At 35.0% G+C, this 21793-nt stretch overlaps 1 protein-coding gene across 1 annotated transcript in view; it reads right to left on the bottom strand.

Annotated features, from left to right (window-relative positions):
• Positions 1-21793, bottom strand: part of UGGT2 (UDP-glucose glycoprotein glucosyltransferase 2) — a 212746-nt gene that overhangs the window by 46986 nt on the left and 143967 nt on the right. Inside the window, exons 28-31 of the mRNA XM_027855699.1 lie at positions 16506-16664; positions 15046-15131; positions 4475-4559; positions 3453-3538 (exon numbers count right to left, since the gene is read on the bottom strand). Of these exons, the coding sequence (XP_027711500.1) occupies positions 3453-3538; positions 4475-4559; positions 15046-15131; positions 16506-16664 (416 nt within the window). The remainder of the gene's footprint in view (positions 1-3452; positions 3539-4474; positions 4560-15045; positions 15132-16505; positions 16665-21793) is intronic.

Below are 21793 nucleotides of genomic sequence, written 5' to 3'. Positions count from 1 at the left end.
TGAGTTTGTAGAATTTCTCTACCTCTTCACCTTCTGCAGCTGATGTTAATATATAAGCTGCTGCAAATCAAAGGTTTTTTTGTTTTGTGAGTAATTAACATGAACACTGTAATCATTGATCATATTGATAAACATAAAATGATGTTTCTTGTTGCTTTTGGACACACAATGAAGCCAACTCTGTTAACTCCTTTATTTGCCTTTTCAAGAAGAAACTGTAAGCCATCTTTCTATTTAGCCACAGCATCCTTCTGTCTTCTGATTATGTTTATGGCAAAAATGTCAAAACTGACAAGATTCAGTTCCTTCAGTAGTATGACCACCTGTTAGTAACTGAAAAAGTATTTCACATTTAAAGTGCCACTAACTAAGTTAATGTATAACAGTAATATAGTCAGACCATTGTTTTTCCTGGACAAAGTTAAAATTAATATGAAGCTATAAGAATGAAAATTAGAAAAGAAATGTAACTGTGAAACAAAAGCAACTGCAATCTGTACTATTTAAATAAATTATTGATGGTCAAAACAACGGGAAATGGATGGAGTAAGGGGCATCAAAACTGATTATATCAGAGAGAAATTTAATCAAAATAAATCAAATACCATAATGAGGCCAGAAATGCCTAAAAAGTAATTCTGTCAGCAAATACTTGATCTACCTGTCAAATAGAGAAAAGTGTCAGCAACAGCAACAGTACTTTAGAGTATAAAATCATTTGTAAAATCTTATGATTAAGGATGGTAACAAGTTAAGCACAATATCACTTCATGAAGGAGCAAGAATCAGTGGAAGGAAAAGACAGTTTAAAATAAGCGTGGTGAGAGATTAAATTATGAAAAGTCATACTAAGGGCATTTAAGGATGAAACTGGAAGGAAGATAACAGAAAAGCAAAGATGGAAAAGATCTGCAAAGATTTTTATAATAAACTCTTTTCAAAACTAAAGACAAGGGAGTTAACATATTTGTAATCTAACATCACACTTCCAGATGTGCTTCCTGAAAAGCAGAAATGGTACTGAAGAAAAAAAAAGAAAAGTGGTTTTACTAGAACAGGTATACAGAAGAAATCTATATTGGAGGAAACATAATTATCACATTGATTCTCTCATTTAGGGATTGGTTCTCATAGCATCCTAAGCAGGAGAAGATAACAAAAATGGAAAAAAAAACTTTTACATTTTTATTTTATTTTATTATTTAATTTTAATTTTGTTATTATATTTTATTAGTAATAGAAAAGCAGTGTTGAGTTTAGTTGGTTGCAAATGAAACTGGATAGGAAAAAAAGGCTAAGGGAAGAAAGCAAAGCCATCACTTCCTACCCTTTTGTCTTCCTATCTTACAGGATGTAAAGGATAAGTTTGATCCTATTTCTACAGTTTTCATGTACTGATTAGTTTTCTGGCAGGGAGTATCAGAATAATAATAGTATAAGTTAATATATTTACTTTCCAGTTACAAAGTATATTATTTATATTATCTAATTTAATCTCCTAAGCGGCCCTGAAAGGTTTCACTTTTTTTTTTTTTAGAGAATACCAGAAGAGTCATTCTGTGGGACAATTTGATAGAGCTCCATCACTTTTAGTGAATTGATAACTTAGTAATACAAATTTGTGTGTGTGTGTGTGTGTGTGTGTAAAATCCCAAATTTAAGGATAATTTTGTTCATGAAGTTAATTACCAATACTGTGATGCAAAGAAGTTATAGGTGATTATAAATGCTTCAGCAATCAATAAAGCAAACCCAAGCATTTGTTAAGTATCTATTAAGCACAAGGCACTGTGGTAAATGCTGAGAATACAAAGACAAAACTAAAATAATCCCTGCCTTCAAGGAGCTTATAGCTTACAGGGGAGATAGACATACAAAAATATATATCATATACAAGGAAATTTGGAGAAAGAAGAAAGCATTAGTAACTGGGGGAATTAAGAAAGGCTTAATAAAGAAAGTGACATTTGAACTGAGTGTTGAAAGAAACTAAGAATTCTTAGAGGCCAAGGTAAGGAGTGAGTACATTCCAGACATATGGGACAACCAGTTCAAGGTGTGAAGAGAAATAAAAGGTTATTTATGAAGAACAGTAAGAACAGTAAGAAAGCCAGCTTGGCTGCAAAGAAATAAAGTTGAAGAAGAAATTGGGGTCAGATAGTGAAGAACATAAATGCCTTTTATGGGATAATATGGCATTATTAGATCATCTCAATTAATTGATTATCCTAGGAATAGTTCTATAGGGAAGGGAAAAAAGGAAGACAAAAAATAATAACAAACATTAATTAATAAGTTTTATTATGGGATATTTTCATGGGATAAAAAACATTTATTCTCTTCACAATTTGGTCCCAATCTTCCTTTACACATACCAGTTTAGTAAAATTAGTATTCCTGCTGTTTTTCATGCATAATGCTCTACCTACTGTGTGGCTTCTGAGAATTTCTAGTTTCTTTCCAGCCTTAGCTCAAGCCTACATGAAGCCCTTCCTAATCCTAACAAGCTGTAGTGCTTTCCTCTCCAAATTATCACATATATCAGATATTCTTTTATGTGCATATGTATACAATAGGGAGTCAATGGAATTTATTGAGTAGAAAAGTGACAAGATCAGACCTGAAAGTTAGGAAAACCAGTATTATAGATGATGGACTGGTATGGTTACAGACTTGACACAGGGAGACTAATTAGAAGTCTACTGCAATAGTCCAGGAAGGAGATAATGAAGGGCTAAAATAGAGTGGTGACTGTGTAAGTAGGGAGAAGGAGATACATATGAGAGATGTGTTAGAGATGTGTTTTGTTTTCTTTTTTGTTTGTTTTTTAGGCAATTGGGGTTAAGTGACTTGCCCAGGGTCACACAGCTGTAAGTGTCAAATGTCTGGTCTGAGGCTGGATTTGAAGTCGGGTCCTCCTGACCTCAGGGCCGGTGCTTTATCCACTGCACCCCCTAGCTGCTCCACATATGAGAGATGTGGAAGGAGAAACTATGAAATTTGGCAACTGATTGGATATGTGGACAGAGAGAGTAAAGTAGGTCACTTATAATTTCTGGATTTGTTTCCTCATCTTTAAAATGATTTTATGAAAATAAACATGTAAGGTTTACTTTGAAGTTGAACAAAAGAAAATAAGTGTGGAATTAAATCCAAGCCATCCATGCATCTCTTCAAAATTTCTTTCTACATTAATGCTGACATAAAAATTAAGCTTGTTCTTTTATCCCTACATGTTTAAGAAAATTCATTAAAATGGTTATTCTGATAAGTTTGCAAGGAGAGGAACCCCTTTAAAGCTGCCCAATTTATCCATTCCTTGGTGCTCATTTCAAACATTTCAAACTCTAAATTTCTCTTAAATATAATTTTATGAATTTGAATTTCTCTCATAGTTTGGCCTTTTAATAAATTATTTCATAGTAACAAATTTGTACAAAAATATTAATTACCTTTTAATGGAGTCCCACATGCCTTTTCCTTCTTCACCTTTATTTGTAAGGATATCTTCATCAATTTTATCAGGCCTTTTCTGTACCTGGGTATTGTGACAAATAATTAATATAAGATTTATCAGTTTAACTTGTTTAATATTTGATTAAAGGTGAAACATACTAGGAAACTATATCATTCCATGAGAAGTTGAAATAAATATTAAATGACTGAGTTAATGTGAAATTAGGACTTAGTTCTCTTAACACAGTTCTCTGTGTTAAGTAACAATAGCTTGCTACCTGTCTTCCTTGTTTCTTTTTTCAACTCATCCTGCACACAGCTAACAAACTTTCATCAAATACTATTTTCACCATATTCTTCTCCTACTTAAGAATATTCTATTCTCATTGTCTAAGTTATATTTGTCAGCCCACCAAGGCAAAACACCTTCCATCAACTTTCTCCTAATTCACTTAACCTTATCATTCTACTGTGCCTCTTTTGTTCCAATCAGTTCAATTTCTGCCGTTTCCCACATTTTGCTTATTCTCACGTCTATGCTCTAATTATCTGTCTCCTGAAGAATTCCAACTTATATCAAATAGGTCAAGATTCGACTCAAAACGCAACTTCAAGATGTACTTCTCTATCTCCACCCCATTCTGATCATTTTCTTGTTTTATGTTTTGCACTTGTATGTATATTACTTAAAAGCTACTAGAGAGCAGAAAAAATGCATTCTACTTCATTGGTATATCCAATAGTGTTTATTGAGTTTAATATGGGATACATTGTTGCTGTTCTACATATTCCTGTTGAATGAAATATTACACATAAATTAAATGTTAATAGAACCTCACAAAATCAAGTGAAGAAACTAAATAAGACCATTTAAAGATACTTAAATGATTAACTAATGCATTTACATCCCTATAAGTAGGATACAGAATATGATATACTCTGATTTGGAAAAAAAATCAAGAGATTTCAGCTCATTTCCCAAATATGATGCATGTAAAGAAGGTTTTGTTTTACATACTTGCACTTTAAGAATTTTGCTTCTGAAGTTGCTTAATACCACAATGACATCGTCTACATCTGGCGGAGAGTCTGTTCCTTCATGTCTAAAATTTAAAAATACACAAATATGCAATAGATACTAAATATAAATTATGCTTAAATTATTCATTCTACACTTTTTTTTTTGGTGAGGCAGTTGGGGTTAAATGACTTGCACAGGGTCACACAGCTAGTAAGTGTCAAGTGTCTGGTCTGAGGCCACATTTGAACTCAGGTCCTCCTGACTCCAGGACCAGTGCTCTATCCAGTGCGCCACCTAGCTACCCCCATTCCATACTTTCTAGTCTCTTTTATATACCCCCAGAATTTCATACCCCTAAATATTTTTGCATTATTAGGGAAGATGAAAATTTGGGATCTTGTTAAATTTACTCTCAGTATAGAGAAGCAGAGTGGTATAATGTATAAAAGAAATGGCCTCAAACTCAGACCCAAGCTAAGCTCACTTTCTATTTCTGACATCTATGGCCTGTGTGACTCAGGGCACTCTAATTCTCAGTTTCCCATAACAACTCTGTGACCATAAGTTGCAGAACAAGTGGTGATCTACATCAGTAGAAGGAGTTTCCTCTACGAATGCAAACATAGGTCCGGTCCTAAGTCCTACAAATAAGAACAATAAAACTTTAATAATTTGGACATGCCTCACTGCAAATTTGCTACAATTTGAATAGGGACTAGTCTAAATAAGATCACTAAGGAAATGAATAATTGTAAGTAGACTGTCTACTTTAGAAAACAAGCTATGTTTGTTAAGGAATGTATAACTATCTATTCGTATGCCAAAAAAATTATGCATATAGAAACTATCACATTACTATCACAACTACAGATCATTCCTATCTGTTCTTTATCTGCTTATTTTAGTAGACCTACATTATGTTATAACTGTTAAGCCTAGTTTCATAACCATTTATATTCTGAATAATAGAATTTAAAAATTATCTTTCATATAAAACTCCCTGTGAATTAGCCAAAATTAAGTATGGCTTACTGCATGTCTTAAGTCATTATATGATGAGAGGGATATAGATAAAAATACAGGGATGGGTATGAAAAAAACCTCCTCACTTTGCCTAGTTTTACAACAGGATGTTATTGGAAAAGCAAAAAGATTGGAGTTTGTCTGTTACTCATGCAAGTGAACATGATATTTCTAAGTCTTTTATTTCCATGCTATCAAAAACAGGTTTATTGAATGCTACAAGAGTTCGCTATAATAAAGTTAAATCCCTACCAGGGGACATTTTAACTAGTTTCCATCATATCTAGTTTATAAGTAGTTACCTTTTCATCACAGTTCTTATCTGAGTGAAGTGTTAGTTTTATTATCACTCATTTAACAAGGAAAAATACCTAGGACAAAACAGCAACAACAAACAATAGCTAGCATTTACATCATGCTTTAAAGTTTGAAATGTCTTACAAATATTATCTCATTTTATTCTTACAAAAGCTCTGGCAGGTAGGTGCTATTATTATCCCTATTTTACAGATGAGTAAACTCAGCCAGACAGTGGTTAAGTGACTTGCCCAGAGTCACACAGCTAGTAAATGTATAAGGTTGGATTTGTATCCAAGTCTTTCTGACTCAGATCTATTGCTGTATTGCATGGTACTACCTAGCTGCCAAAACCACAATAACTTGCCCAACATACCAGGATACATTCAATTCAAGACAACAAATATTTATTAAACATCGACCAGATGAAAGGTATTGTGCTAGGCACTTCAGACTTTTGCCTTTTTCAGTTTTTTAAATTTATCCCAGTTATGCTATAAGAATTGGGATCTCTCCAGATGTTAAATAGTCTCCTGTAGTCTGGTTTGTCAGAATATCAGCAGTTTCTTCACAGACAGAAAGAACACACTTATTCTGAGTCCCCTCTTGCCCTTTGACTTCATGTACTTTTCCTATTGGAGTGTAAAGTCCTTGAGAATTAGTATGGTGTCCAATCTATCTGTAGTGTCTTGAGCATAGTAATGTAGTAGATACTTAACAAATACTTGTTGAGTTGACCTTTCCCAGGGTAATTAAAAGACTGACTTTTAGATGTGATTGACAGGGAGTCTGATATATGTAACAACAGATAAATCAAGGAGAGAAGAAGAATTTAAAGTATGATCATAATCAATGAAATCTGTTTTGGAATGTATTGATATTGCTCCCATCTGAATAGGTTTCTACCCACCCCCACATATACTGTACTACACTACACACAAACACAATTCTATTGCAATAAGATGATCAAGACAAAAGTATACTACATTTTTCATAAATACCCCATCAATTTCAATAACAACAGCAACAATGACAATAACAATGACAGCTAAGTTTTATGTAGTACTTACCATGTACCAGGCGTTGTTCTAAGTGTTTTATAATTATTATCTCATTTGATCCTCACAACAACTCTATGTGGTAGGTGCTATTATTATCCCTATTTACAGATGAGGAAACAGAGGCAAACAGGGATTAAGTGACTTGCCCAGGGTCACACATTAGTAAGCATCTGAGGTCGTATCTGAACTCAGATCTTCCTGATTCCAGGCCAAGTATTCATTCACTGTGCCACCTAGTTGCCAGTTGATTACACATAAGAAAAACAAAACCCAGGGGCAGCTAGGTGGCTCAGTGGATAGAGCATCAGCCCCGGAGTCAGGAGTTCAAATCTGGCTTTAGATACTTACTAGCTAGCTGTGTGACCCTGGGCAAGTCATTTAACTCCCATTACCTCAAAAAACAACAACAAAAAAGAAAAACAAAACCCATTACAAATGTGGCTAGTGAAAAACAAATTTCCACAATGGCCATGTCCAAAAAATATTTGTCTCATTCTGTATTCTGTCCTTCACCTCTGACAGCAGGTGAATAGCATGTTTCCTCATTAGTCCTCTGAATACCTAGTTAGTCATGATGCTGATACAAGGTCAGCACAATTATTCCATCACATTTATGCAGTGTAACTTGTTCATTTAGCCCCAAATTTATAAGCATCCCCTGAGATTCCTATTCTTTGCCACCTCAAATATAGCTATAAATATTGTTGTATATTCTTAGAGTTTGTTCTGCTTAGGACTAATCCCTCCTTTAATCTACCTTTCCTCTGATTCTCTCCCCCCTTTCCTTTCTATTTCCCCGTTGAATGAAATAACTGTATTTCTGTGCCCAACTGTTTGTATGTGTGTGCACATTCTTTCTTCTTTTGAACAGTTCAGATAAGAGTGAGGTTCAAGTACCAGCTGCTCCTTTGTACCCCCTCTCCTTGTTCATATCTACTTGTGCATCCTGATTGTGTGTGATAATTTTTCCTAACCTTGCTTTCCTTCCCTCCCCTTCAACCAAGTACATTTCCTCTTCCCTTTATTTTTCCATTGTTACCTTAAGATCATCAAGTTATCATAAGAACACTCTCAGGCCTAGTCTAATTACACTCCTGTGGACCCTGTTGATGGTAGGGTTCAGAGGGGACATATATATCATTTCCCCACATTTGAATTTATCCTTGTTAGCCCTTTATCATCGTTCATTCATGTTTGCCTTTTTTATGTTGCTTTTCTGTGTTTGAACTTCAGAGAAACTCTGGTCTTCTTATCAGGAATGATGGGCAGATCTCTCATTAAAGATTCAATCCAGCTGCATCGCCCCACCTCACACCCAGACCCTGTAGCATTATATTGTGTATTTTTTTTTTTGCTAAGTCTTTTTTTTTTTTGTTCTAAACCTATCTCCTTTGCTTTCTGGAATATCTTCACTCCTTTATAGTGATACTATAGTACTTCACTCCTTTATAGCGATAGCTGCTCAATCATGTATGATTTTGACTTTGGCTCTTCCATGTTTGAATTCTCTCTTTCTGGTTGCTTACAATATTTCTCCTTTGACTTGGAAGCTCTACATTCTTCCTGGGAGTTTTCTTTCTGGAGATAACTAGTGGATTTTTTCTATTTCCTCTTTGCTCTCTGGTTCTTTTAAAGAGTTCTTACAATGAGCTGTCTAGGCCCTTTTTTTTTTGGTCATGGTGTTCAGATAGCTCAATGTTCTTAAATTTTTTCCTCCTCAATCTAGTTTCTAGGTCAGTTGTTTTTGCTATGAAATACTTACATTTTCTTTTATTTCTCCAGCTTTTTGACTTATGGAGTCATTGGCTTCTATTCGGTCAATTCTAATTTTCAGGAAGTTTGTTGATTGGGAAGTTTTATTAACTGTTGTGCCAAGCTGTTACTTGGAAATTCTCTTGCAAATTCTTTTTTCCATAACTCATTTTTCCTATGTTTTTAATATTCATTTAAAAAAAATTGAGTTCCAAATTGAGTTCTTCTCTCCCACCCTTCTCCCATTCATTGAGAAGGCAAGCCACATGAGATTGATTATACATGTGAGGTCATGCAAAACATTTTCATATTAGCCATGTTGAAAAAAAATAATAAAGAATAAGAACTTTATCAGATCTCACTCTGGAGGTTGATATTTTTCATCATGAATCCTCTGGAATTGTGGTGAATCATCATATTGATCAGCCTAGCTAAATCTTTTTATGGTTGATCATCATTACAATATTGGTGAACAATGTTATTCTGGTTCACTTCGAATCATTTTGTATAAATCTTCCCAGATTTTTCTGAAACCATCTTGTTCATCATTTCTTACAGCCTAATTGTTGGGCAACCCCTCACTTTCTACTTCTTTGCCACCATAAAAAGAGCTGCTATAAATATTTTTGTACATGGAGGTCTTTCCCCCACCTCCCTTTTTTTAAATCTCTTTGGGATACAGAATTAGTAATGGTATTGGTGGGTCAAGGGGTATGCAAAGTTTTACAGCACTTTGGGCATAGCTCCCCATCATTCTCCAGAATGGTTAGATCAGTTCACAACTCCACCAATAGTGCATTAGTGTACCTCTTTCCCTATATTCCCTCCAGCATTTATCATTTTCCTTTTCTGTGATGGTAGCCAATCTGATAGTTATAAGGTGGTACCTCAGAGTTGTTTAAATTTTAATTTCTCTAATCAATAGTGATTTAGAGCATTTTTTATGTGACTATTGATAACTTTGATTTCTTCTGAAAACTCAATTGACTCAATTCCTTATATATTTGAGAAATAAGGTCTCTATTAAAGAAACTTGTAAAATTTTCCCAGTTTCCTGATTTTCTTCTAATGTTGGCTGTATCAGTTTCATTTGTGCAAAATATTTTTAATTTTATGTAATCATACTTTACTTCCCATGATCCTCTCTATCTCTTGTTTGGTCACAAACTCTTCTATTATCCATAAATCTGACAGATAAAGTCTCCCACGCTCCATTAATTTATTTATGCCATCATCTTTTATATCTAAATCATGTACCCACTTTAATTTTCTGTTGCACTACAGTGTGAGATGTGAGTGGCTACTTACCACTTGTTAATCCCATCCAGACCCCTTCCCTGTTACCTCCAGACCACCCCAGGCTATCTGCCACTCCTTGATCCCATCCAGATCTTCAAACAGTCTTTCTCTGTATAAAAGGACCAATCATAACCCCATTAAATTGTGCAGATTCTTACCTACCTCTATCGGCTGTACAATAAACCTTATAACTCTGACTGGAAAAAAAAAGTGGTCTGCCTAGGGCAAAGTCTGTTTGCTCCCTTCTTGTCAGAAACCCACACATTCCTGACCTAGGTTTGCGTTTATTCAAAAGTAGACCCCTGTTGGACTTTACCTCTATGAGCCAGCTGGAAAACTTTGATGTTTCAGACTGGCATAACTGTATGATTGTCTCTGGCCTGGGATTCCTCTCTTAGTTATTCCTCTACAGACGGGACTAGATATGGGAAGCGAAGCCCTCATCTGAGTCTGGGGTCTGAGCCAAACTATAGCTGCTGGCTTCTGAACTTACCTCTTTGTTGGCACACTGTCCAGGGCCTCAGTACCCCAGGACACCACTTCTACATGCACTTGTTTTTTTCATTCCACCCTGGATCAGGGACCCCAGACTGGATATTGTCTGACAAAGCTGCCAGTTCACACTCATCCTCACCCCAGTATCTGCAGACCTTTCTGTATGTCTCCCTCTTAGCTGGGCTGGATAAAAGGCACTGTAACTTTTTCTGGATTTTCATATCAGGATTGGCTTAGTCCATTTTCTACATATATTTAGAGGAGTTTGTAGATGGGAATTCACCACATTTCTTCTTACCATTCTGCCATCTTGGTTTTTTTCAATTTATTAGCATTAGTATCCTATAGATGGTGGCAGTATAAAAAAAATGTTCCTCATTTGAACAACCATTTTGAACACGTCAACTTTGCTCAACAATCAATTATTCTCTAATTAATAACACTTATGAAAATAGTTTAGGCATGTGTGTTTTGATACAGTAATAAGAGGTATTCAGTCAGAATAATTTCTCCAGGAAGCCTTCCATTATTAATGCTGTAACACTTTTAGCATGCTTATTCTGTATTTCCTTTGCACTTATATAGCTTGTATATGTTATATTGCAATTACTTGCAAATATCCTTAACTTTTTCAATGTATTCCTAAGCAGATTATAGGCATAAGAGGGTGAGAAATATGTCTTATATATCTTTCATTATTATTAAAGGAATACAATCTGAAATCTAAAGTGATCACTAAGGACATTTTTTTTATCCAGTTCAGATTATGACAGACTAACTTTATTTCCTTTCTAGATGAGAGAATGTACATTAGCAGAATCAAGGAAATGCTTGGGATACAGCAAAGTATTTGACAAAATTTCTCATGCCATCTAAATGAAGAGTAGGCTAGACAATAGAAGAATTAGGTGGATTTTAAACTATCTCAATGACTAAACCGAAATAGCCATTAGAAGGCAATATTTACTTACAAGGAGGTCTTCATTCAAATGCCTCATAGATTTTTACTTAATTATTTAACATTAATTATCCTTGCTTAAAGGTATAGATGACAAAAAGCCAGGATAACTGATGCAGTGGATGAGAGGATTAGGTTTTATAAAGGCTTAACAGGCTAAGCTAATAGGCTCAATCAAATAATATGAAATTTAATAAGGTAAATATAAATTTTATACTTGGATTCAAAAAAATTAACCTTGTAAGTACAAACATGGCTAGGTTGCAAATCAGTAGGAAAAATATGGACTTTCTAGTTTCCTAACTGTTCCTTCTAAATAAATGTGTTTGGAAGTCAGTTCACTGCTTTAACTACTTCGATCTGTCTGTATCCAAATCAAAGATCTGGAATGAGTATTAAATCAAATCAGGAGGGAGAGAATTAATGAAGGAAGGAGATGAAAACAGATATTGCCAGCAGCTAGTTTAGTCACAGGTCAAAGGAGGCCTGTGACAGATATGCTAAGATATGTTGTTGCATCAGTAGATGCTCTAATATAATGTGGTGAGAATAAAGGTAAGACTGTGAATTCCGTTGATAATAAGGACAAAGTCAGTTGAACAAACACATGATTTTATCATTCAGCTTATATTTTGTAGATAAAGAAAAATTCTCACAAAAACTATTTTGATCATGAAAGTAACTTAGAAATGCTTCAGTCATAGTGGCACATATATAATGTTCCTAGACCTGAATGATATAAATGTAAACATACAAAAACAAAAGTTATAGTTAGAGTCTAAGCTGTGGATAACGTTAACCAATAGTCATAAAATTTAATAGTAGTCAGACCTTGACGACCAATGATAAGATTATCCAATTAATATTGATGTTAGTTGTTATATATACCTCAACTCTAATATTTACCTTTTTAAGCTATAGGTTTATATTCTGTCTGAAAAAACAAGAGGTTTCATATTTATTTTTTCACTGGGGTATTTGTTTGATAAGTTTAAAAAAATTATTTCAAGTGTCTGGGAAATCCCTAATTGTATAAAATACTTCCCCAACATCTCCAGTCATGTGGTCTCCTCTATTGACCATTGTATCCATTTCCTCCTGATCTGAAAATTAGACTCTGACCTTGGAAACATCCTGGGCTTTGATAACCCAACTATGCTTCTATCTTGCTTGGTTCTAGTCCTCAACAGCATTTCCTGGATATTGCCAACTATGTAATAGGAGCATACCACCCAATCTCCCCTTTATACATTATCTTCCCCTACTGGAATATAAACTCATTGAGAACAAAGATTATCTTATTTATTTTTATTTGTATCCCTAGCACTTAGCACAGTACCTGGCAAATGGTGAGCACTTAATAAATATTTTTTCTGTCTGTCTAAAAAGCATTCATGAAATGTCTATACATCTATGTTACATAAGTGAAATAAGAGTTAGCAGAATGAGTTTTATCACAACAGAAGGAACTATACTGATCATGATAAAAAACATATTAAACAATTGAACATATATACTAACAGTTTACTTAAACTGACAGATGTTAAAATTAGTGCTGTACAACATCAAAAGCATTTCCTTGTTTTTAGAAAAAGACATTTCAATATTATATTTTCCCAGGGAAAGTTATTTGTTCAATTTATATGTCAAAAATTTATCATGATTATATATTGACTAAGGTACTATAGTGAAATCATTTGTACTCAACACTGCCCTATAACCTGTTACAAAAGCTTTTGATAACTAGTTTAATAATGACAATACTAAGACTTAAGGGGGGGAAAAAGCTTAATTTTGGTCATACTTATAAAAAAAAAAAGTAAAAGTGAATCAAGTTTTGAAGTCCATGGTGATGATTAAAACTGATGAAGTATAAACTTTAACCAACTTTCATTTGCATATTGACAATATTATTATGCTAAAGGTTATGACTGTATAGTACTGATTATATACAAATATTAAAAGTCAATGATCATAGATTTAGGGTTTCCTTTTTTCTTTCTGTTTTCCACGAGGGCATTGGAAGAGAAAATAAAAGCTTGTAAATTAAAAGATTAGAGCTGGAAGGCATCTGAGAAAGGTGAAACTACCTAATATACAGATAAGGAAACTGAGTCCCAAAGAGGTTAAATGATTTGCTGAATGTCACACAGGTAAATAGTCTACTTGTTATAAAAACTTACATTAGTCATTCACAGTAAATTATTTTATATCTATACAACCTAACTACTTTAACAGTTTCAGTCCTGGATTATTCAGTTGACATTCAACAACATTTAAATTCTTTGGAGTAATTGCCAACCTTACTAATCCACAAATCTACTGCAAAGTTACAAAATCACAAATACCAAGGGAAAGTTAACAATGACTGGCTTCTTCTAGTATATGAAACCTTTTTGTTTTCCCATGTTCCTTGGCAAAATTTTGGTGGTCAAAGATAAGGACGAGGAATATATTATTAAATAAAATTGGGCAAATCTAGAATTTAATTTTTTTTCCTTTTAAGTTATAATTACAATACCTTATATCCTTCATCTGAAGTGTACTTTATAATTTACAAAGCACTTTCACATTCATTATTTCATTTAATTTTTACACCGAGTTAATCAAGGGATGAAAATGGGATTCATTTTTTCTTTAAATAGATGTGAGCTAAGAAACCTTATTTGACTTAACCAAAATCACCTGATGGGTAAGGTGCAGAGACAATCAAACAACAATCACTTATTAAATGTTTACTATGTACAAATCACATTATGTTAGGTTAGGGATACAAAGAAAAAATTAGACTAGAGATACAAAAAAACAATTAAACAGTTTCTGACTGCAAGTCACTTAAATTCTGTTGAAAAAAAAAAACCAATACGTGCACATATAAGTAGATACAAAAGAAATATTTTTGGGAGATGGAGCTAGAAGCTGAAGATATCAGAAAAGTTCTCATGTAGGAGATGGTGCTTGAATTGAGTAGACATGTATCCCAGAGATGGTGGAGAGCCTGTGCAAAGGCACAGAGATAGGAGATAGAATGTCATGTGCAAGAGACAACACCAAATTAATGAAATGTAGAAATGAATAATAAGTTTGGAAGAGATTGCAAAAGGCTTTAAATGCCAAAAAGAAGTTTGTATTTTATCCTAGCCCAAACTTATAGGGTGCTACTGGAGTTTCTTGATGAAAGGAGTGACGTAGCCAGAGTTTTTAGTAAAATCACTGGCAGCTCTTTGGAGGATAGATTGGACAGCTAAAAGACTGGAGGTTGGGATACTACTTAAGAGATTACTGAAAAACTCTAGGTGAGAGGTGATAAGGACCTAGATAAGGATAGAAGAAGAGAGAATTGAGAGAAGAGAATGGATGTGAGATATATTATGGAGATAGAATTGACAAAACTTGGCAACTGATTGATTGAATGTCAGTTGCCAAAATGGGGCTATGAGAGAAAGTAGGGTCAAAGATAATTTCTAGGTTTCAAACTAGAATGGCTAACAGCACAGTGGTACTCTCAGCAGCAAAGTTAGGAAAGTGAAGTGGGTCAGGGGAAGGGGAATAATGAATTTAGTTTTGCCAAACCCATTAAAGCTAAGGACCATTTTCCTATATGTTATTATGCAATTATAATAATTTTCTTCTAAAAGCCAGCAAATAAGATAATCACGTTATTCTAAAATAGAGTTACTTACATAGTTATCTGGTAAATATCTTCAGATTTCCCTTGGCGTAATCTCAGAATCCAAGCACCAGGATTTGCTTTTAATTGAAAGTATCCCTTATGAGAAGAAAAGAGGATCACTGAATCAGAGTACTACGACTAAACTTAAATGTCCAAGAGGGCAGTTATTGAGTAGGGATAATGATATTAGTCGTAGTGTGGGGGGTTTAATAAAGGTTTTTTTTAAAATTGGGTTGGAAGGGACTTTTCAATCTAATCTAGTTTATACCTTTATCTCTAAGCAGGATTGCACCAGAAACCATAATACATGTTTTAAGTATTTCTAGCAGAGATTTTAATTTCCTTCAGTAAAATGTTCCAAAACCAATACCCTCCTTCCCCTTTAATGAATATATTCCTAATACCAGTCAGTTTTGTTCCCTGAAAACTGATCTGCAGTTATAAAATAAAGATTATCTAATCACTTAAATCTAATAAGATTAAGGGTCAGTTACTACTTACACTTCTAATTAAGCTTCTCAATTATTCTTATGTTTATGGAACACGCAAAATATAGGCATTCTTTCATTTTTATCTTAGTACCTCAGTGTTCAACTGTACTATGTTACAGATCTGGGACATACTTGTAACAATGCAGCTGCTGATCCAACTTATGAAGGAGAATGCCCATCCCTCTACCTTTACCCTCTCAAATCTTACCCATCTCATCATGGTCCATTTCAATGGTCACCTCACCTAGAAAATCTCTCCTAATTTCACTAATTGGGATAGATTTTTCCTTTCTCCTTAAACATTAAATGACTCTTTGTATTTCTCTTATCACATTATTATTTAATGGTATGGTGCTACTTAAGTATTATACTCTAGTGCTTCACTGTAGCACAAACATGATCCAGAATTCTTGAGCACCACCTGATTGATAAGTAAATGCAGACAGACTGTATGTGCAACCAGAAAACTTTTGAGTTCTAGAATGCTAGGCAACTGTTTAGCTTCTAGGTAATGATTTCTTTGAACACATTACCCACAAAAGATGGGCTGTGATCTGGACTTGTGGAAGAAGTAGAACTTATGAGACCATTACAGTTATTTATCTTTATAAATATTACATTCTCTCTGCCAGTCTAAGAGCTCAACAAGGACCAATTGCATATAAATTATCTTTGTATTTCTCCTAGGATCTAGCAAACTGTTCTGCACACTTTTTTTTTGGTAAGCGAGTGGTGATTTCATCTATTTGGGTAGTGTTAGCTGTGGAAGCTTCTTTCACTTTTGCAAATAGGCAACTGATAGCCTGGTGCATGGAGTTAAGTGACTTGTTCAAGTTCACATAGTTAATTTGTGCAAGAAGAACTTAATCCTAGATCTTTCAGACTTTATCATGATACCTACCTATTATATACAAAGGAGGTGCTTAATAAATGTTGAATTAATTGATTTGGGAAAATAACTCTTCTACCCAATACTCACAAGGTTGGCCATCACAATGGTATCAACCATAACAGGATTCTTTTTCACGCCAAGGGTAAACTGAAGTCCCCGAGGAGGTTGTCCAGTAGTTTCATCAAAGCACTGTCCTTCAAGCAGAAGATATTCTAGTTCATATTCTGCTCTGACAGTTCCCTCAATCTATGAAGATAATATTTCACAATTTAAGTAAGGCATTTTCTTCTTTCACAATATGAATTCATAAGGTAGAAATGGTTTTATCATAATGTAATTAAAGGGAAGAGTATTTATAATCAATTTAATCCTTTTCTTTGAAACCTTTTGATAGATTATGGAACTATATAAATTTCTAGAATAGTCCTAGAGAGCAAACATTATCACTTTTCCATCCCACAATAATAACATTATAATATTCCCTTTCAGGGTACAAAGCCACCTTGGCTTATGTACCAAATGTTAAGGCAAAGATACTGTGGAACAGAAAGATATACTGTATGTGTAGCATTTATGGGTCAAATTGAATATGAAGATTTGGGCTGGGAATGGTCTTGAGGAATAAAGGAATACATTTTCTGGTCCATATCTTCTAATGATCTCATTTTTCTAATGATCTCAAATCTAATGGCATTCTTTCCACCTTCATTCTTCTTGACCTGTCTATACCTTTTATCACTGGTTGATCACCTTCTTCTCTTTGATTCTCTCTTCTCTCCAGTTTTTCAGGACTACTGTCTCCTAGTTCTCCTCCTACCCATCTGATGGTACTTTCTTAGTTTCCTTTGCTTACTATTTTAAAAAAATGTTTTTTTTTGGCTAGGCAATGGGGTTAAGTGACTTGCCCAGGGTCACACAGCTAAGTAAGTGTTATATGTCTGAGGCTAGATTTGAACTCAGGTCCTTCTGAATCTAGGGTCAGTGCTCTATCCACTGTACCACCTAGCTGTCCCCTTTGCTTACTATTTATCCAGGTTATACCAACTAATCATGAATATCGCTGTGGCTGTGTCCTGGGCCCTATTTTCTTCTCCTTATATATTATTTTGCTTAGTTATCTCATTAGCCATAGATTTAGCTATCATCTCTATGCAGATTTTTTCTCAGATCTTCTTTTCCAGCTCCAACTACTCTCCTGACCTCTAGTCTCACATCTCCAATTGCCTATTAGACATCTTGAACTGGCCCTCATCATCTCATATATGGACAATTTCAAAATCTTATGGTTGGGCTCCCTGACTCAAGCATTTCTCCACTGTAGTCCATCTTCCACACAGTTGCCAAATCAATCTTCCTAAAGTGGAGGTATAATCATGTAACACTGCCCCATCTCCCCTTTTCAATAAACTCCAGTGGCTGCCTATTACTTCTATGATCAGACATAATTTTTTTTTGTTTGGCTTTTAAAGCACTTTATAACCTGGCCCTCTTCTGCCTTTCCAGTCTCCTTAAACCTTATTCTTCTTCAAATACTCTGCAATACAGTGGCACTGGCCTTGCTGTTTTTTACAGAAGATATTTCATTTCCTGACTGCATATTTTCATAAGCTGACCCCATACTTAAAATTTTCTCCCTCCTCATCTCTGCCTCCTGACTTCCTTCAAGACTCAGCTAAAATCATATCTTCTACAAGAATTCTTTCTGGGTCCACCTTAAAATTTATGCCTCCCATCTCCAATCATCTACAGATCTTGTCTGTAAAATGTTGTCTTCTAGACTAAACTTTGAGCTCCATGAGAGAAGGGACTGTTTTTTTGCAGTTCTTTGTATCCCCAGCAACTGACATAGTGTCTGGCACATAGTAGGTACTTAATAAATGCAAGGATGTGGAACAGAAGGATGTACTCTAGTTACAGCATTAAAGAGATAAATTGAGTATAACGATTTGGACTAGGAATACTCTCAAGGAATACATGAATAAATTCTGGTTTAGATTTTCTCTGAAGGGTCCAAATCTATGATTCCAAAGGATGTCCTGAGGATTCTAGTTTGCTTGTAGAAGGGGGTAGGAGGATTCCCAAAAAGCCATAATTGAATTGGATCCTTCAAAACCTATTTTTAAATGGATCAAAATCTGACTAAATAGAACAGGGAGGTATGAACTGAGTTTTGATGATATTTATACTTGGGGTGTGGGTAATACCAGGAAAACATATATTAAGCAGCTAAGTGTCATAGGGGTTAGAGTGCTGGACTTAGGAAGACCTGCGTTCAAATCCAGTTTTAGACATTTACTAAATATGTAACCCAGAGCAAGCCACTTAACTATTCTATGCTTCAGTTTCTTGATCTATAAAATGGGGATAATGATAACAACTATCTTACAGGGCTGTTGAGAAAAGCAAATGAGCTAATATTTTAAGACACTTTTAAAAATGCTATATAAATGTTAGCCATTATTATTAGGAACACAAACCTGAATTAGTTGGAAAACATGGCCACATTCTCTGAGGGAGTAGCAAAAGGAGAAAAGGAGTGGAGGAGCCCCAACTAGGAGTAGTTCTGGCCAGGTACTATAGCAGAGAGCTCTCCATGGAGCAGGCTTGGAAGCCCATAAGAAGAGAATGATGGTATGGGTACAGTGTTGTCTTTGGAGTTAGAGGATTTGAATTGAACTACTGCCCCTGTGACTTGTATGATCATGGGTAGGTCATTTAACCTTTATTGGTCTCAGTTTCTTCATCTGTAAAATCAAGGGAATGAACTAAATGGACTCAAAAGTCCCTTCCAACCCCATTCCTATGATCATTAAGGGAGAAAAAGGACGACTAGCAGAGAATGAGAAGAAGGCATGTCCAGTACACAGAACTATGACTAGTAGTATAGCACTGTCAGAATGCAAAGGAAAAAAAATGTATTAAGGCAAGAGTCTAAGTTATAAGGTACTTAAAAAGGTTTGAGTTAAAAGACATTTCCAATATTACTTGTTAATTGTGGCTAACTATATTCCCTGGTATCTTTAGGACCCTCTGTAGTGCCAGAATCATTCAGATATTTAACTGTAGGCTGTGAATCATGTTTATCAATAATTAAATGTAAAGTTTTTTCCACACTTCCTTAGTTTATGTATTTGAAATGCCATTGGTTATTTATTATTACAGAACTAACATTCCTTTAGAGATTAAGTTACACAAATTCAACTTATTTTTTAACTATTCAAGTCAATTATTTATGTCTGAGAAAGTACCTACTATATATTCACTCAGGCTCAAAAGAGGGAAATCCCTTTCTGTCTTCTCTTAATTCTCCCCAGATCAATGGTTGAATGATGGTCATTGCCCACACTCTTTTTCACAAGGTTCCAGCTGAGATTAAAGTCTTTAACAATGTATATATAATGGGGTGGGGGTGAGATATAATTACTATGCCATGGGGAATGTTACAGTTTTCTGACTTTTCCTTTAATCTTACTGTGGTACAGTGGGAAAAGGACTGAATTTAGAGTCAGAGAAATTGTTTTTATAATCTATCTCTGACACTTGTTACCTTTATGACCATGGACAGGTCATTTAACCTTTCTGGGTCTCATCACTCATTTGTAAGAAGAAGCATATGGGCTAAAATGACTTTAAAAACCTTTCAATATTGAAACCAATGATCCTAGGGTTGCCTGCCTAGGATTTTTGTCTTTATGGTCCTTGTACAGAAGATGAAGAAAGGTCATTATTTTCTTTGTTCTATAAATGCATACTGGTCTTATTAATAGTATCAGCTTGTAAGGGGAAGGGTTAAGCAACTTGTTACAGAAATATTCTTTAACAGGCATCTATAAAGCTAATTTCAGTGGTAGAATAATATGATAGCATCCAACTCTTCAAATTCTACTCAAATACCACCTTCTACAAGAAACTTTTCTTGATCCCCCCGGCTGCTATTACTCTCCCCTACAAAAATTTAACTTGCATTTATTTTGAATAAGGTGTGAGCTGGAATTTGTAAGATCACCCCTGCTCAACTGGTCTCTTGCCCCTCCTCCTGCCCACTTGATGAAATCATTGAAGGGGAAGGCAAAAGGGGCAAGATGGTGCTAACCATTTTAAGTGAAGCATGAAGAAAAGCTTTTGCACTGTTATCCCTTTATGAAGTGTGAAATTCTCTTTCATGGAATGAATAGAAGCAGCTTGCCTTTGGCTGACTGAAGATAGCCATGTGCCTGGTGTTCTATAAAAACAAGCCTGTCAGCCTTTGGAAGACAACTGAAGCAGAAGAGCTTTGTGGAATATGAACCCTGGAAGTCTAGAAGAGAGCTAGCTTTGGAGGAAGAACCAAGGTCTGTACAGGGGTTCACTCTTCGCCTTCCCTCTTGCTTTTCTACTACAAAATAGGTGGGTGGCCGAAGGCATTTCTTCCTCTTTCACCCCTCCCATCAACCATGGGATCTTGTAGGATAGCTACTCATTCTGTAGGAGACACCAGTCCCTATATAGAGCATGTTCAGGGATTCAAGGAATGATAATGTAGGCAGCTCTAAGGAGTATGGCAGCAGAGAAGAGATAACTACGTATTCAAGGAAGAATACATCCTGAAAGTCATTAATCAAGCAGCTGAGCAGAGTTGGCCCAAGGAGCCTATCTTGGTGATTTGCCAAGGAAGGACACAGAACTTAGGGAGCACAGTGAGAACGCTAGAAAAAGAGAAAGGATATAGGGGTCTTTTGATGCTGTAGGTATGAGTTATCTTAGTCACATAGTCCCAATCAATCAATCAATCAATACTTACTAAGTGCCTGCCAATGCCAGGCAATATGGTAGGCTTTAGGGATATAAGTACAAAGAATGAAAAAATCTCTACTTGAAAAGGGCTTAATATTCCAATGGAGTAGACAATGAATACTTATAAAATACATATATATATATATATATATATATGACATATATGTAGAAAATTAATAAACATATATATGTCTGTACATGTATATGTATATATACATACATTACACACACATTAGTTAAATAAAAGGTAGTTTAGGTTGGGGAATAAGGAAAAAAAGTTCATGCAGAAGATGATGTCTGAGCAACATCTTAAATGAAGAAAGACTATATGAAATGGAGACAAGGAGAGAGTGGCATTACAGGCATGGGTTCAGTCAGTATAAAGGCCTAGAGATGGGGAATGGAATGTGTGTGAAGAATAGAGAGAGGGTTAGTTTGAAAAGACTACACATTGAGTTCTGGAAAGGGAGTAATATATACTGAGTTTGGAAAGTTAGGTTGGGGCTAGGTTGTGAAAGGTTAAAGAGAAGAGTTTTTGTTTTGTTCTAGAGGCACAGGAAGCCAGGAGAATTGGTTGATTAGGGTAATGACATGGTCAGATC

The sequence above is a fragment of the Vombatus ursinus genome, unplaced genomic scaffold (assembly GCF_900497805.2).
Source record: "Vombatus ursinus unplaced genomic scaffold, bare-nosed wombat genome assembly UNPS02011014.1, whole genome shotgun sequence".
Classification (NCBI taxonomy): Eukaryota; Metazoa; Chordata; class Mammalia; order Diprotodontia; family Vombatidae; genus Vombatus; species Vombatus ursinus.
This window is presented reverse-complemented; position numbering and strand designations above follow the sequence as displayed.